General features: G+C 41.0%; 1 protein-coding gene across 1 annotated transcript in view; it reads left to right on the top strand.

The window, feature by feature from the left end:
• The window catches only part of qtrt2 (queuine tRNA-ribosyltransferase accessory subunit 2), a 34,922-nt gene extending 23,591 nt beyond the window's left edge, over nt 1-11,331 (top strand). The window contains exons 7-10 of the mRNA XM_061883902.1: nt 2,892-2,997; nt 3,089-3,380; nt 3,470-8,145; nt 10,999-11,331. Of these exons, the coding sequence (XP_061739886.1) occupies nt 2,892-2,997; nt 3,089-3,347 (365 nt within the window). The 3' untranslated portion in view covers nt 3,348-3,380; nt 3,470-8,145; nt 10,999-11,331. The remainder of the gene's footprint in view (nt 1-2,891; nt 2,998-3,088; nt 3,381-3,469; nt 8,146-10,998) is intronic.
• Nucleotides 11,332-19,103: the final 7,772 nt, after the last annotated feature.

Genomic DNA, 19,103 nt, shown 5'->3' with positions numbered 1-19,103 from the left:
AACATTTCAGTTGTTTTCATCCTTCTTTGTGGGGACATTGTTGATTGTCATGTCATGTTTGGATGTACATTGTGGACGCCGTCTTTGTTCCACAGTAAGTCTTTGCTGTAGTCCAGCATTCTGTTTTTGTTTACTTTGTAGCCAGTTCAGTTTTAGTTTTGTTCTGCATAGCCTTCCCTAAGCTTCAATGCCTTTTCTTAGGGGGCACTCACCTTTTGTTTATTTGTGGTTTAAGCATTAGACATCTTTTTTTTTACCTGCGCCATGCCTCCCGCTGTTTCCGACATCTACAAAGCAAATAGCTACCGGCTGCCACCTACTGATATGGAAGAGTATTACACAGTTACTCTGCCCATCTCTAGACAGCACCAACACTCATCAACAACAACAGATTATAATTAAAGCTGCAAGCAGCGATGGACGGGACTGCTTTGGCTGCTGCCCCCGCGACCCAAGCCCAGATAAGCGATTACATACTGGGAGCGGTACAAAGAAAAAAACGAGAAAAAAACCCGTCTAGCTCTCTGTGTGAGCGCACGGCGGCCATCTTAGAAATGTTTATCAGCGTAGCGGTTCTTTGAAGGCTAATAAAATCAAAACCGGACCATTCATTGTCTTTACCGTAGCATAAAAAGTGCAGATACGCCACAACAGTCAGGCACCATATGTAAGTACCCAAAATAAAGACTCTACGTACAAAGAAAATCAATCGGAGCAGAAACATAGGAGGAAACAGGATTAAAACCCGATGCTAACCACCCATTGAAAATACATGGGTACGGCTAGTAGCTACTATTGGCAAACAGATAGACTTACCAACTCGGCGTAATATCTTAACATCGACACACTCTCTCGTCGCAACTCGGCCCTGATGGTCGGCACCTATAAGTTCACAGTAAGTTGTAAAATGTTGGATGGTTGTTTTTACGATATGCAGGCAAAGGACAACTTTAAAACATACCGGCTTAGCTACGGCACCTGGCAGCCATGTTGGTATAGACGATCACAGCCCCTCCCTCACGAATGTTGGTGCGTGCGCAACAGCAGCAGACGGTACGGAAAAAAAAAAAAAAAAAACGTCTCCCTCACTGTGTCTGCGCACGGCGGCCATCTTTGAAATGGTTTTCAGCGCAGCGGTTCTTTGAAGGCTGCTAAAATCAAAACCATAGCATTAATAAAAACTCTTTCATCAACTTTTAATCAGAAGGGTTCAATCTCTCTCCTGTGGTAGTTTGAAGCCGACACGACAAATGCGCTCAGAGGAGATAATGTTTGAAAAAAGGTGACCGGTTTATACAAAACTTTTGTTCTAAAGGGGGAATTGCAAACTTCCTGTTGATTTTTGCTGGGGGTTGTCAATATATGAAATGTAGGTCTAAGTGGTCTAATGTGTGTGTCCAGTTTGGTGAGTTTTGAAGCATGTTAAGGGGGTCAAATTACAGCTGAAAGAGGCAAAGGTGAGTGTTTTTACAAAACTTTTGTTTTGAAGGGGGAATTGCAAACTTCCTGTTGATTTTTGCTTAAGGATGTCAGTGTATGAAATCTAGGTCTAAGTGAGACCTACATAGAGATTTTTGTTTCATGTCCGTACGACATTTCTTCTGGAAGTTACAGGCAGTTTTGTCTGTGTTTTCTTCCTAGGAGCAGTTTTGTCTGTTTTATTCCTGGGGACGCTAGAGTGAAATTTTGAGTTTTGGGGTTAGGTTTTTTGATTAGATCGCAATTTTCGGCAGGTTCAATGTGTGTGTCCAGTTTGGTGAGTTTTGAAGCATGTTAAGGGGGTCAAATTACAGCTCAAAGAGGCAAAGGTGAGTGTTTTTACAAAACTTTTGTTTTGAAGGGGGAATTGCAAACTTCCTGTTGATTTTTGCTGAAGGATGTCAGTGTATGAAATCTAGGTCTAAGTGAGACCTACATAGATGTTTTTGTTTCATGTCCCTACGACATTTCTTCTGGAAGTTACAGGCAGTTTTGTCTGGGTTTTCTTCCTAGGAGCAGTTTTGTCTGGGTTTTATTCCTAGGGGGCGCTTGAGCGCAATTTTGAGTTTTGGGGTTAGGTTTTTTGATTAGACCGCAATTTTCGGCAGGTTCAATGTGTGTGTCCAGTTTGGTGAGTTTTGAAGCATGTTAAGGGGGTCAAATTACAGCTCAAAGAGGCAAAGGTGAGTGTTTTTACAAAACTTTTGTTTTCAAGGGGGAATTGCAAACTTCCTGTTGATTTTTGCTGACGGATGTCAGTGTATGAAATCTAGGTCTAAGTGAGACCTACATCGAGGTTTTTGTTTCATTTTGCTACGACCTTCCTACTGGAAGTTACAGGCAGTTTTGGCTGTGTTTTCTTCCTACGGGGCGCTAGAGCACAATTTTTAGTTTTGGTGTTAGGTTTTTTTAATTAAATCGCAATGTTCGCCAGTCCTGATGTGTGTATCAAATTTGGTGAGTTTTTAAAGCATGTTAAGGCGGTCAAATTAAAGCTCAAAGCTGCGGAATAATAATAAAGAAAGAAAGAATAAAACGCTAGAAATTCAATAGGGTCCTCTGTCCCAAAGGGACATTCGGTCCCTAATTACTGGTTTGTAAAACATATTTTTAACCCAAATAGGTGAACTTAGCTCATCAGTGTGCCACGGCACAGTGGTTGAAAAACACTGCTCTAGCGAACCTCTCTCTTAAAAGACAGCAACTTCCTTATTCCCTTTAATGACAAAATAAAAGCATTGGCTTGTTTTCCTCATAGAAGGCAAGCAAGGCCAGCTTCAGACGATACAGCGTTGTCGACACTTCCCCGGCAGCCATCACTCCCATCCTGTCACCTCTGCTTCTGTGGCCTGGATGGGATGATGGCCGCAGGAGGAGACAATGTGAGCATTAATGAGGTGTGTTTGGGTTAGTGCTGGAGGAGCAGCTGGCGGAGGAAGTCCAGCAGAACGGAGACCACGGCGCGAGTGAAGATCCAACCCAGATGACGTCCTTCGAGATGGATCTCAAAGACAAAAGGTTGGTTCTTCATTCCAAAGTGTGGCCGGCGGGCAGAACTTTGTGTCCTGGAAAGACCAGGTAAGACACGGTCGTGTGCACCTGTGTCCAGGTACAGAGAGGACTTCGGGCCCCTGGTGGAGGGCTGCGGCTGCTACTGCTGCCGGAACCACCAGAGGGCGTACCTGCACCACCTGCTGGTGACCAAGGAGCTGCTGGCTCCCGTCTTGCTGGCCATCCACAACACCACCCACTACCTGGGCTTCTTCACAGCCCTCAGAGGAGCTCTGGCCCGCCAGGAACTGGACCTCCTGAGGCGACGCGTGCTGGCGCCGACACACGCAAAAGGACAACGTGCAACCATCACCTAGACCAGACCGGACGGGGCCCCGAGGAGACCTCTGGTCAGGGATCAGAAGTGTTTTCTTCTGGCCGTCTCAGTCCGGTCACGCCGCCCTCGGACTAAAGACTCTGACCTTGTTGTGTTGTGCAGGTCACGTCAGGACGAAGCTGCCAGTCATCCCTCATTTGCATAACCCTAGGACAGTCAGGACCTGGACTATGGACTTGGACTATGGACTCTGGATGTAAGTGCAGATTAGCACATGACCCAATACATCATGCAGCGATACTACATAGCAACTAAGTCAGTGTAGTATCGACCCAATACTCACATCATGCAGCGATACTACATAGCAACTATGTCAGTGTAGTATCGACCCAATACTCACAACATGCAGCGATACTACATAGCAACTAAGTCAGTGTAGTATCGACCCAATACTCACATCATGCAGCGATACTACATAGCAACTAAGTCAGTGTAGTATCAACCCAATACTCACATCATGCAGCGATACTGGTATCGACCAAATACTCACATCATGCAGCGATACTGGTATCGACCAAATACTCACATCATGCAGCGATACTACATAGCAACTAAGTCAGTGAAGTATCGACCCAATACTCACATCATGCAGCGATACTACATAGCAACTAAGTCAGTGTAGTATCAACCCAATACTCACATCATGCAGCGATACTGGTATCGACCAAATACTCACATCATGCAGCGATACTACATAGCAACTAAGTCAGTGAAGTATCGACCCAATACTCACATCATGCAGCGATACTACATAGCAACTAAGTCAGTGAAGTATCGACCCAATATTCACATCATGCGGCGATACTGGTATCGACCAAATACTCACATCATGCAGCGATACTACATTGCAACTAAGTCAGTGTAGTATCAACCCAATACTCACATCATGCAGCGATACTACATAGCAACTAAGTCAGTGAAGTATCGACCCAATACTCACATCATGCAGCGATACTACATAGCAACTAAGTCAGTGAAGTATCGACCCAATACTCACATCATGCAGCGATACTACATAGTAACTAAGTCAGTGTAGTATCAACCCAATACTCACATCATGCAGCGATACTACATAGCAACTAAGTCAGTGAAGTATCGACCCAATACTCACATCATGCAGCGATACTACATAGCAACTAAGTCAGTGTAGTATCGACCCAATACTCACAACATGCAGCGATACTGGTATCGACCAAATACTCACATCATGCAGCGATACTACATAGCAACTAAGTCAGTGTAGTATCGACCCAATACTCACAACATGCAGCGATACTACATAGCAACTAAGTCAGTGTAGTATCGACCCAATACTCACAACATGCAGCGATACTACATAGCAACTAAGTCAGTGAAGTATCGACCCAATACTCACATCATGCAGCGATACTACATAGCAACTAAGTCAGTGTAGTATCGACCCAATACTCACAACATGCAGCGATACTACATAGCAACTAAGTCAGTGTAGTATCGACCCAATACTCACAACATGCAGCGATACTACATAGCAACTAAGTCAGTGAAGTATCAACCCAATACTCACATCATGCAGCGATACTACATAGCAACTAAGTCAGTGTAGTATCGACCAAATACTCACATCATGCAGCGATACTACATAGCAACTAAGTCAGTGTAGTATCAACCCAATACTCACATCATGCAGTGATACTGGTATCGACCAAATACTCACATCATGCAGCGATACTACATAGCAACTAAGTCAGTGAAGTATCGACCCAATACTCACATCATGCAGCGATACTGGTATCGACCAAATACTCTTATCATGCAGCGATACTACATTGCAAGTAAGTCAGTGTAGTATCGACCCAATACTCACATCATGCAGCGATACTGGTATCGGCCAAATACTCTCATCATGCAGCGATACTACATTACAACTAAGACGATGTATTATCGACCAAATATTCACATCATGCAGTAATAAAGGTATCGATCAAATAGTCTCATAATGCAGCGATAGTCCATTGCAAATTACTCAATGTATTATCGACCAAATACATCATGCAGCAAAACTGGTATCGACCAAATAATCTCATAATGTAGCAATACTGCTATCGCCCAAATACCTAGCAGTACTAAATTGGAACTAAGTCAATGTAGTATCGACCAAATACATCATTCAGCGATACTGTTATTGACCAAATACTTTTATAATGCAGTGATACTGGCGTTGACAAAATACGCACATCATGCAGCGATACCGCACTGCTACATAGTCAATGTAATATTGACCAAATACTCACATTATGCAGCGATACTGGTATCGATCAATTAGTCTCATAATGCAGCAATACTGGTATCCACCAAATACATCATGCAGCGATACTGGTATCGACCAAATACATCACGCGGCGATACTGGTATCGACCATATACATCATCCAGTGATACTGGTATCGAGCAAATACTCACATTGCACAGCGATACTACATTGCAACTAAGTCAACGTAGTATCAGCTAAATACTCACATCATGTAGTGATACTGGTATTGACCAAATACTCTCATAATGAAGCGATACTCTTATCGACCAAATACTCACATCATGCAGCGATACTGGTATCGACCAAATACACACATCATTCAGCAATGCTGCACTGCAACCCGGTCAACGTAGTATATCGACCAAATACTCATCAATACTGAACCCTCAGGCGGTACTGCATTAAAAAGCGACATCAGTGTGTAAAGGATATCACCACATGGGCTCAGGAACTCTTCAGAAAACCACTTTCCGTGACTACAGTAGGTCGCCACATCTGTAAGTGCAAGTTAAAACTCTCATTTATCAACAACACCCGGAAACGCTTAGCTGGGCCCGAGCTCATCTAAGATGGACTGACGCAAAGTGGGAAAGTGTTCTGTGGTCTGACGAGTACACATTTCAAATTGCTATGGAGACAGTGGATGTAGTGTCCAAAGAGGAAAAGAACAATCCGGACTGTTCTAGGGTGAGAGTGTGATGGTATGGGGGTGCATTAGTGGCCAAGGCATGGGTAACTTACACATCTGTGAAGGCACCATTAATGCTGAAAGGTACATACAGCTTTTGGAGCAACATATGTTGCCATCCAAGCAACGTTATCATGGACGCCCCTGCTTATTTCAGTAAGACAATGCCAAGCCATGTGTTACAACAGCGTGGCTTCATAGTAAAAAGAGTGTGGGTACTAGACTGGCCTGCCTGTAGTCCAGACCTGTCTCCCATTGAAAATGTGTAAAGGCTAAAATATGAGGCGGGAGACTGTTGAACAACTTAAAGTCCTACTGAAAGCCACTACTAGCCACCACGCAGTCTGATAGTTTATATATCAATGATGAAATATTAACTTTGCAACACATGCCAATATGGCCGCTTTAGTTTACTAAAATACAATTTTAAATTTCCCGCGGAGTTTCTTGTTGAAAACGTCGCAGAATGATGACGCCTGTTTGTGACGTCTCGGGTTGGAGGGAACATATTAGCCCAGCACCACTTAGGGCTACAAGTCGGCTCTTTTCATCGCATAATTACACAGTAATTTGGACATCTGCGTTGCTGGATTTTTGGCAATTTGTTCAATTACTAACCAGCAAGTTTTTGGATGGGAAAATTGTGATATTAAGTTTGGCTCTTACCGGAGACTTCAGTGGATTATGGGACCTCCTCCTGTCAAAAAGCCAACTGTGATCTTGGCTCCTCGGCTTCTCTCAGAGACACTGGCGTTCACCGCAGCCATCCGACTTTGAGGTATGACTTTATAATCTCACTAAAATACTATTAAAACAATAAGCCGATAAGGGATTTTCCAGAATTATCCTAGTAAATGTGTATAATATCTGAATCGCTCCCATTGCCGCCGCCCGGAGCCGTCACTTTTTCTTTTCTTTTTTTTAGTCCTTCACTCTCACTTTCCTCATCCACAAATCTTTCATCCTCGCTCAAATTAATGAGGAAATTGTCGCTTTCTCGATCCGAATCGATTTAGCCGCTGGTGGCCATGATTGTAAACAATGTTCAGATGTGAGGAGCTCCACAACCCGTGACGTCACACGCACATCGTCTGCTACTTCCGGTACAGGCAAGGCTTTTTTATTAGCGACCAAAAGTTGCGAACTTTATCGTGGATGTTCTCTACTAAATCCTTTCAGCAAAAATATGGCAATCTGGCGAAATGATGAAGTATGACTCATAGAATGGAGCTGCTATCCCCGTTTAAATAAGAAAGTCTCATTTCAGTAGGACTTTAAGCTGTACATCAAGCAAGAGTGGGAAAGAATTCCACTTGAAAAATGGTCTCCTCAGTTCCCAAACCTTTACTGAGTGTTGTTAAAAGGAAAGGCCATGTAACACACTGGTAAAAATGCCATTTTCAATGTGTTGCTGCCATTAAATTCATGTTAATGATTATTTGCAAAAAAAAATAAGTTTGTTGTCAAAGTTATTTGGTGACGAACCCCAAGATGCAGAGATGGAGGCAGGCATGGAGTCAGCAAACATGAGTTTAATATAAATACTAAGACAAAACCAAACAAAGGCTTCAAACCAAAAGCGCGCACGTGGGCAGGTAAAAAAACAAAAGGCCTAGCGTGGAAGCTAACAGGTATCTAGCAGAAAAACTGGAAACAGCTAATGGCTAACAAGAAAACCAAAAGCTAGGAGAAAACAAACTACAAACAGCTAACAAAAACAGCGACGACCAGGACAAGATGTAGCTGAAATGATGCCAGACACGACAGGTAGTAGCTGAAATGATGCCAGACACGACAGGTAGTAGCTGAAATGATGCCAGACACGACAGGTAGTAGCTGAAATGATGCCAGACACGACAGGTAGTAGCTGAAATGATGCCAGACACGACAGGTAGTAGCTGAAATGATGCCAGACACGACAGGTAGTAGCTGAAATGATGCCAGACACGACAGGTAGTAGCTGAAATGATGCCAAACACGACAGGTAGTAGCTGAAATGATGCCAAACACGACAGGTAGTAGCTGAAATGATGCCAGACACGACGGGTAGTAGCTGAAATGATGCCAGACACGACAGGTAGTAGCTGAAATGATGCCAAACACGACAGGTAGTAGCTGAAATGATGCCAGACACGACAGGTAGTAGCTGAAATGATGCCAGACACGACAGGTAGTAGCTGAAATGATGCCAGACACGACAGGTAGTAGCTGAAATGATGCCAGACACGACAGGTAGTAGCTGAAATGATGACAGACACGACAGGTAGTAGCTGAAATGATGCCAGACACGACAGGTAGTAGCTGAAATGATGCCAGACACGACAGGTAGTAGCTGAAATGATGCCAAACACGACAGGTAGTAGCTGAAATGATGCCAGACACGACAGGTAGTAGCTGAAATGATGCCAGACACGACAGGTAGTAGCTGAAATGATGCCAGACACGACAGGTAGTAGCTGAAATGATGCCAAACACGACAGGTAGTAGCTGAAATGATGCCAGACACGACAGGTAGTAGCTGAAATGATGCCAGACACGACAGGTAGTAGCTGAAATGATGCCAAACACGACAGGTAGTAGCTGAAATGATGCCAAACACGACAGGTAGTAGCTGAAATGATGCCAGACACGACAGGTAGTAGCTGAAATGATGCCAGACACGACAGGTAGTAGCTGAAATGATGCCAAACACGACAGGTAGTAGCTGAAATGATGCCAGACACGACAGGTAGTAGCTGAAATGATGCCAGACACGACAGGTAGTAGCTGAAATGATGCCAGACACGACAGGTAGTAGCTGAAATGATGCCAGACACGACAGGTAGTAGCTGAAATGATGCCAGACACGACAGGTAGTAGCTGAAATGATGCCAGACACGACAGGTAGTAGCTGAAATGATGCCAAACACGACAGGTAGTAGCTGAAATGATGCCAAACACGACAGGTAGTAGCTGAAATGATGCCAGACACGACAGGTAGTAGCTGAAATGATGCCAGACACGACAGGTAGTAGCTGAAATGATGCCAGACACGACAAGGTAGTAGCTGAAATGATGCCAGACACGACAGGTAGTAGCTGAAATGATGCCAGACACGACAGGTAGTAGCTGAAATGATGCCAGACACGACAGGTAGTAGCTGAAATGATGCCAGACACGACAGGTAGTAGCTGAAATGATGCCAAACACGACAGGTAGTAGCTGAAATGATGCCAGACACGACAGGTAGTAGCTGAAATGATGCCAGACACGACAGGTAGTAGCTGAAATGATGCCAGACACGACAGGTAGTAGCTGAAATGATGCCAGACACGACAGGTAGTAGCTGAAATGATGCCAGACACGACAGGTAGTAGCTGAAATGATGCCAGACACGACAGGTAGTAGCTGAAATGATGCCAGACACGACAGGTAGTAGCTGAAATGATGCCAGACACGACAGGTAGTAGCTGAAATGATGCCAGACACGACAGGTAGTAGCTGAAATGATGCCAGACACGACAGGTAGTAGCTGAAATGATGCCAGACACGACAGGTAGTAGCTGAAATGATGCCAAACACGACAGGTAGTAGCTGAAATGATGCCAAACACGACAGGTAGTAGCTGAAATGATGCCAGACACGACAGGTAGTAGCTGAAATGATGCCAGACACGACAGGTAGTAGCTGAAATGATGCCAGACACGACAGGTAGTAGCTGAAATGATGCCAGACACGACAGGTAGTAGCTGAAATGATGCCAGACACGACAGGTAGTAGCTGAAATGATGCCAGACACGACAGGTAGTAGCTGAAATGATGCCAGACACGACAGGTAGTAGCTGAAATGATGCCAGACACGACAGGTAGTAGCTGAAATGATGCCAGACACGACAGGTAGTAGCTGAAATGATGCCAGACACGACAGGTAGTAGCTGAAATGATGCCAGACACGACAGGTAGTAGCTGAAATGATGCCAGACACGACAGGTAGTAGCTGAAATGATGCCAGACACGACAGGTAGTAGCTGAAATGATGCCAGACACGACAGGTAGTAGCTGAAATGATGCCAGACACGACAGGTAGTAGCTGAAATGATGCCAGACACGACAGGTAGTAGCTGAAATGATGCCAAACACGACAGGTAGTAGCTGAAATGATGCCAGACACGACAGGTAGTAGCTGAAATGATGCCAGACACGACAGGTAGTAGCTGAAATGATGCCAGACACGACAGGTAGTAGCTGAAATGATGCCAAACACGACAGGTAGTAGCTGAAATGATGCCAGACACGACAGGTAGTAGCTGAAATGATGCCAGACACGACAGGTAGTAGCTGAAATGATGCCAAACACGACAGGTAGTAGCTGAAATGATGCCAAACACGACAGGTAGTAGCTGAAATGATGCCAGACACGACAGGTAGTAGCTGAAATGATGCCAGACACGACAGGTAGTAGCTGAAATGATGCCAAACACGACAGGTAGTAGCTGAAATGATGCCAGACACAACAGGTAGTAGCTGAAATGATGCCAGGCACGACAGGTAGTAGCTGAAATGATGCCAGACACGACAGGTAGTAGCTGAAATGATGCCAAACACGACAGGTAGTAGCTGAAATGATGCCAGACACGACAGGTAGTAGCTGAAATGATGCCAGACACGACAGGTAGCAAAGACACGAGTGACATGAGGCAACAACAATACAAATGATCCACCACTGACTGGAAGACAAAGTGGGTACAAATAGGAGTGGGCTGATTGACAACAGGTGTGGCCAGGTGCCAATCAGCCGCAGATGAGGTGACAACAGCACACAGGAAGCTCAACCAAAATAAGAGCACTTGACAGGAGATACTAAACACAGAGGAAACAAAGACAAATGCAGAGGAAAAAAACTAAAACCTAGACAAACTGTCAGGGGAAAGCCTGACATTTGTCAGTGTGAACATGAAATATCTTGTCTCTGCTGTCGTTTCAATTGAATATAAGTTGAAAAGGATTTGTTGTGTTCTCTTTTTATTTAGCTTTTACACTAGCTGACAACTTATTTGGGGTTTGTAGATGTGATTCTTCAAAAGCTACGAGCAACTCTGCTGAACATGTGAGGAGAATGAGGGGCCAAAAGGGGAGAGAGAGAGAGGAGCGTTTGTTTTGTTGTCCAGCATGTCTGGAGGTCACAGCCAGTTCAAGTCAACTGTTTGACCTTGACCTTGACCTTTTAGTCACGCCACAGCCGATAACACGCCCTGTACATGTGTTTGTGATCTCATGGACGGTATCAGGGTGGCATCTCTGTACCAGGATGTATTGTGATATCATGACGATACCAGATGAAGTATGATAGATGTATTGTGATATGATGATACAAGATGAAGTATCATATTTTGTAGATGTTTTGTGATATGACGATACCACATTAAGTATCGTATTTTGTAGATGTATTGTGATATGACGATACCACATTAAGTATCGTATTTTGTAGATGTATTGTGATATGACTATACCACATCCATCCATCCATTTTCTACCGCTTATTCCCTTTCGGGGTCGCGGGGGGCGCTGGCGCCTATCTCAGCTACAATCGGGCGGAAGGCGGGGTACACCCTGTACAAGTCGCCACCTCATCGCAGGGCCAACGATACCACATGAAGTATCATATTTTATAGATGTATTATGATATGACAATACCACATGAAGTATCATATTTTATAGATGTATATTGATATCATCATGATAAGAGATGAAGTATATTTTATACATGTATTGTGATATCATGACGATACCAAATGAAATACATTGTTTACATGTATTATGATATCATGACGATAGCAGATGAAAGTATCATATTTCATACATAGTATTGTCATATGACGATACCAGATGAAGTATCATATTTTATAGATAGTATTGTGATATGATGATACAAGATGAAGTATCATATTTTAGAGATGTATTGTGATATAACGATACCGCATCCATCCATCCATTTCTACCGCTTATTCCCTTTTGGGGTCGTGGGGGGCGCTGGCGCCTATCTCAGCTACAATCGGGCGGAAGGCGGGGTACACGCTGGACAAGTCGCCACCTCATCGCAGGGCCAACGATACCACAAGAAGTATCATATTTTATAGATGTATTGTGATATGATACGAGATAAAGTATTATATTTTGTAGATGTATTGTGATATCATCACGATAAGAGATGAAGTATATTTTATACATGTATTGTGATATGACGATACCAAATGAAATAAATTTTTTACATGTATTATGATATCATGACGATAGCAGATGAAAGTATCATATTTCATACATAGTATTGTCATATGACGATACCAGATGAAGTATCATATTTTATAGATGTATTGTGATATCATCATGATAAGAGATGAAGTATATTTTATACATGTATTGTGATATCATGACGATACCAAATGAAATACATTTTCTACATGTATTATGATATGACGATAGCAGATGAAGTATCATATTTTATACATAGTATTGTCATATGACGATACCAGATGAAGTATCATATTTTATAGATCTATTTGACTTTTATCACAATACCGCCAATTATTTTGTTGTTCTTGTAAAATAGTGAAAAAAATTTTTGTAAAATGATGACTTTTGTCACAATTTTGCCAAGTAAAAGTCTTATTATTATAATATTGACAAAATGTGTCAGTTTTCTTGTAAAATTGTGACTTTTGTCAAGTAAAATTATGATTTTTTTCATAAAATTGCCAACATTTTAGGCTTTTCTTGTAAAACTTGGGACTGTTGAGTAAAATTCTAACTTTTATTATATCATTGCACAAATGTTCAGTTTTATTTGGAAAATGTTGACTTTCGTTGAGTAAAATGAGGACTTTTATTATAAGACTGCCAACATTCTAAGTTTTTCTTGTGAAATTGGGACCTTTTTTTGTGAAATGCCAACTATTTTTTTACATGTGCATAGTATGTATATATTATTCATGTTGTAAATACACATCTTTATATATCTAGAAAGGCTGCTCTTAAAGAGGGAGGCATTTTTCAAATTGACTGTGTGTCGCTTTTAAAAGTGCTCTACCTCTGGTCAACATATGAAATAACAAGTGTGTATTAGAACTTGAAATGCGCCCCCTTTGGCCAAAATTAATTTTAAAAAAAATATGTATATCAAGACATACTGTAATAACTTGAAGTAAATAATAAAGATTAAAACCAATTACAAAAAAAAAAGAAATGAACTTAAAGCAGTCTTTTTCTCAAAATGTGTCCACTTTTTTCTTATAAAATTTCTCATATTCTTTCTGTTTCTGCAACACTGCAATATTTTCTCGTAAAACATGTAAAATTATTACTTTTTAAATTTAAAATGGTGACATTTGCCGTATAAAATTCAGACTTTTATCACAATATTGCCATTTTTTTTGTTCTTGTAAAACAGTGACACTTTTTGAGTAAAATTTTGACTTTTGTCATAATTTTGCTAAGTAAAATTCAGATTATTATAATATTGCCAACATTTAAAAGTTTTTTTTTTATAAAGTTATGATTTTTGTCAAGTAAAATTAAAACTATTTACATAAAATTGCAAAAATCTTGAGCTTTTCTTGTAGAATTGCAACTGTTATTGAATAAAACTAAAAGTTTTATCCTAATATTCCACAAATGTTCCGTTTTTCTTGGCAAATTTTGACTGGCTTTGAGTAAAATGAGGACTTTTATTAGAATACTGCCAACATTCTAAGTTTTTCTTGTGAAATTGGGACCTTTTTTTGTGAATTGGGACCTTTTTTTGTGCTTTTAAAAGGGCTTCCCCTCTGGTCAACATATGAAATAACAAGTGTGTGTTAGAACTTGAAATGTGCCCCCTTTGGCCAAAATTAATAATGATAAAAAAAATATGTATATCGAGACATACTGTAATAACTTGAAGTAAATAATGAAGATTAAAAACCATTACAAACAAAAACAATAAAAATAAAAATTAATGAACTTAAAGCAGTCTTTTTCTCAAAATGTGTCCACTTTTTTCTTATAAAATTTCTCATATTCTTTCTGTTTCTGCAATACTGCAATATTTTCTCGTAAAACTAGGACTTCTTCATGTAAAATTATTACTATTTAAATTTAAAATGGTGACATTTGCTGTATAAAATTCTTACTTTTATCACAACATTGCCTTTTTTTTGGTTCTTGTAAGACAGTGACACTTTTTGAGTAAAATTTTGACTTTTGTCATAATTTTGCTAAGTAAAATTTCGATTATTATAATATTGCCAACATTTAAAGTTGATTTTTTTTATAAAGTTATGATTTTTGTCAAGGAAAAATTAAGACTATTTACATAAAATTGCAAAAATGTTAAGCTTTTCTTGTAAAATTGCAACTGTTATTGAGGAAAACTAAAAGTTTTATCCTAATATTACACAAATGTTCCGTTTTTCTTGGCAAATTTTGACTGGCTTTGAGTAAAATGAGGACTTTAATTAGAATACTGCCAACATTCTAAGTTTTTCTCATGAAATTGTGACCTTGTGTTGTAAATAAATGTTGTAATTGCAGATCTTTATATATCTTGAAAGGGGGGTCCTTAAGAGGGAGGATTTTTTCTCAGGTCTCAAGAAGGTACGAAGTACAAGAATGTGTGTGTGTGTGTGTGTGTGTGTGTGTGTGTGTGTGTGTGTGTGTGTGTGTGTGTGTGTGACACTGATTGTCACCTGTCATGGTGTGTAATGGCCTGTCACCATGGTAACAGCGATGCCAGCCAGCATGTCTAAGATGCATTTTTACATGTGTGTGTGTGTGTGTGTGTGTGTGTGTGTGTGTGTGTGTGTGTGTGTATGTGTGTGTACGCTATTTTGGGATGTGTGATGATTGGAGGTTTTCTGTGTGACTTAAAGCTATGATGATGATGATGCTGATGAAGATGCTGGCTGAGGTCAAAGAGCGAGTTAGCCGCAGGCCACAAGAGCAGCTGGGTGGTGGTTCTAAACCCTCATCTTTGTCTGGCAGGTTAGCTGGTCTTCAAAACACGCTGACTAACCTTGGAGGCGTCTGTTAGGATGTTGGTCAGTTTCTGGTCAGCCTCCTTCACAAAAGTCAACAAAAACATGGCTGACAAGCTTAAAAAAGTACTAGCAATAAATACTACAAAGAACCGAATAACATGAAATTGTTGGAAACTCAAGACAGTCATGACTTTATGTTCTGTACTAGTGGATGTCAACTTTTGACCATGACTGTAGATGGTTTGGATCTGCAGATGTTGGATCCACTATGGACTGGACTCTCACTATTATGTTGGATCCACTATGGACTGGACTCTCACTATTATGTTGGATCCACTATGGACTGGACTCTCACTATTATGTTAGATCCACTATGGACTGGACTCTCACTATTATGCTAGATCCACTATGGACTGGACTCTCACTATTATGCTAGATCCACTATGGACTGGACTCTCACTATTATGTTAGATCCACTATGGACTGGACTCTCACTATTATGCTAGATCCACTATGGACTGGACTCTCACACTATTATGTTAGATCCACTTTGGACTGGACTCTCACAATATTATGTTAGATCCACTATGGACTGGACTCTCACTATTATGCTAGATCCACTATGGACTGGACTCTCACACTATTATGTTAGATCCACTTTGGACTGGACTCTCACAATATTATGTTAGATCCACTATGGACTGGACTCTCACTATTATGCTAGATCCTCTATGGACTGGACTCTCACTATTATGTTAGATCCACTATGGACTGGACTTTCACAATATTATGTTTGATCCACTATGGACTGGACTTTCACACTATTATGTTAGACCCACTATGGACTGGACTCTCAAACTATTATGTTAGATCCACTATGGACTGGACTCTCACACTATTATGTTAGATCCACTATGGACTGGACTCTCACAATATTATGTTTGATCCACTATGGACTGGACTCTCACTATTATGCTAGATCCACTATGGACTGGACTTTCACAATATTATGTTTGATCCACTATGGACTGGACTCTCACTATTATGTTAGATCCACTATGGACTGGACTCTCACAATATTATGTTAGATCCACTATGGACTGGACTCTCACTATTATGTTAGATCCACTTTGGACTGGACTCTCACAATATTATGTTAGATCCACTATGGACTGGACTCTCACTATTATGTTAGACCCACTATGGACTGGACTCTCAAACTATTATGTTAGATCCACTATGGACTGGACTCTCACACTATTATGTTAGATCCACTATGGACTGGACTCTCACAATATTATGTTTGATCCACTATGGACTGGACTCTCACTATTATGCTAGATCCACTATGGACTGGACTTTCACAATATTATGTTTGATCCACTATGGACTGGACTTTCACACTATTATGTTAGACCCACTATGGACTGGACTCTCAAACTATTATGTTAGATCCACTATGGACTGGACTCTCACACTATTATGTTAGATCCACTATGGACTGGACTCTCACTATTATATTAGATCCACTATGGACTGGACTCTCACTATTATGTTAGATACCACTATGGACTGGACTCTCACACTATTATGTTAGATCCACTATGGACTGGACTTTCACTATTATGTTAGATCCACTATGGACTGGACTCTAACACTATTATGTTAGATCCACTATGGACTGGACTCTCACTATTATGTTAGATCCACTATGGACTGGACTCTCACTATTATGTTAGATCCACTATGGACTGGACTCTAACACTATTATGTTAGATCCACTATGGACTGGACTCTCACTATTATGTTAGATCCACTATGGACTGGACTCTCACTATTATGTTAGATCCACTATGGACTGGACTCTCACTATTATGTTAGATCCACTATGGACTGGACTCTCACTATTATGTCAGATCCACTATGAACTGGACTCTCACTATTATGTTAGATCCACTATGGACTGGACTTTCACTATTATGTTAGATCCACTATGGACTGGACTCTAACACTATTATGTTATATCCACTATGGACTGGACTCTCATACTTTATTGTTAGACCCACTATGGACTGGACTCTCACTATTATGTTAGATCCACTATGGACTGGACTCTCACACTATTATGTTAGATCCACTATGGACTGGACTCTCACAATATTATGTTTGATCCACTATGGACTGGACTCTCACTATTATGCTAGATCCACTATGGACTGGACTTTCACAATATTATGTTTGATCCACTATGGACTGGACTTTCACACTATTATGTTAGACCCACTATGGACTGGACTCTCAAACTATTATGTTAGATCCACTATGGACTGGACTCTCACACTATTATGTTAGATCCACTATGGACTGGACTCTCACTATTATATTAGATCCACTATGGACTGGACTCTCACTATTATGTTAGATCCACTATGGACTGGACTCTCACACTATTATGTTAGATCCACTATGGACTGGACTTTCACTATTATGTTAGATCCACTATGGACTGGACTCTAACACTATTATGTTAGATCCACTATGGACTGGACTCTCACTATTATGTTAGATCCACTATGGACTGGACTCTCATACTTTATTGTTAGATCCACTATGGACTGGACTCTCACTATTATGTTAGATCCACTATGGACTGGACTCTCACTATTATGTTAGATCCACTATGGACTGGACTCTAACACTATTATGTTGGATCCACTATGGACTGGACTCTCACTATTATGTTAGATCCACTATGGACTGGACTCTCACTATTATGTTAGATCCACTATGGACTGGACTCTCACTATTATGTTAGATCCACTATGGACTGGACTCTCACTATTATGTCAGATCCACTATGAACTGGACTCTCACTATTATGTTAGATCCACTATGGACTGGACTTTCACTATTATGTTAGATCCACTATGGACTGGACTCTCAATATTATGTTAGATCCACTATGGACTGGACTCTCACACTATTATGTTAGATCCACTATGGACTGGACTCTCACTATTATGTTAGATCCACTATGGACTGGACTCTCACACTATATTGTTAGATCCATTATGGACTGGACTCTCACTATTATGTTAGATCCACTATGGACTGGACTCTCATACTTTATTGTTAGATCCACTATGGACTGGACTCTCACTATTATGTTAGATCCACTATGGACTGGACTCTCACACTATTATGTTAGATCCACTATGGACTGGACTCTCACACTGTTATGTTAGATCCACTATGGACTGGACTCTCACACTATTATGTTAGATCCACTATGGACTGGACTCTCACACTATTATGTTAGATCCACTATGGACTGGACTCTCACTATTATATTAGATCCACTATGGACTGGACTCTCACTATTATGTTAGATCCACTATGGACTGGACTCTCACACTATTATGTTAGATCCACAATGGACTGGACTCTCACACTATTATGTTAGATCCACTATGGACTGGACTTTCACTATTATGTTAGATCCACTATGGACTGGACTCCAACACTATTATGTTAGATCCACTATGGACTGGACTCTCATACTTTATTGTTAGATCCACTATGGACTGGACTCTCACTATTATGTTAGATCCACTATGGACTGGACTCACACTATTATGTTAAATCCACTATGGACTGGACTCTCACACTATCTTGTTAGATCCACTAAGGACTGGACTCACACTTTTATGTTAGATCCACTATGGACTGGACTCTCACTATTATGTTAGATCCACTATGGACTGGA

Source organism: Nerophis ophidion, linkage group LG22, assembly GCF_033978795.1.
Source record: "Nerophis ophidion isolate RoL-2023_Sa linkage group LG22, RoL_Noph_v1.0, whole genome shotgun sequence".
NCBI lineage: Eukaryota > Metazoa > Chordata > Actinopteri > Syngnathiformes > Syngnathidae > Nerophis > Nerophis ophidion.
Note: the sequence above shows the minus strand (reverse complement) of the source record. Positions and strands in the feature narration are given on the sequence as shown.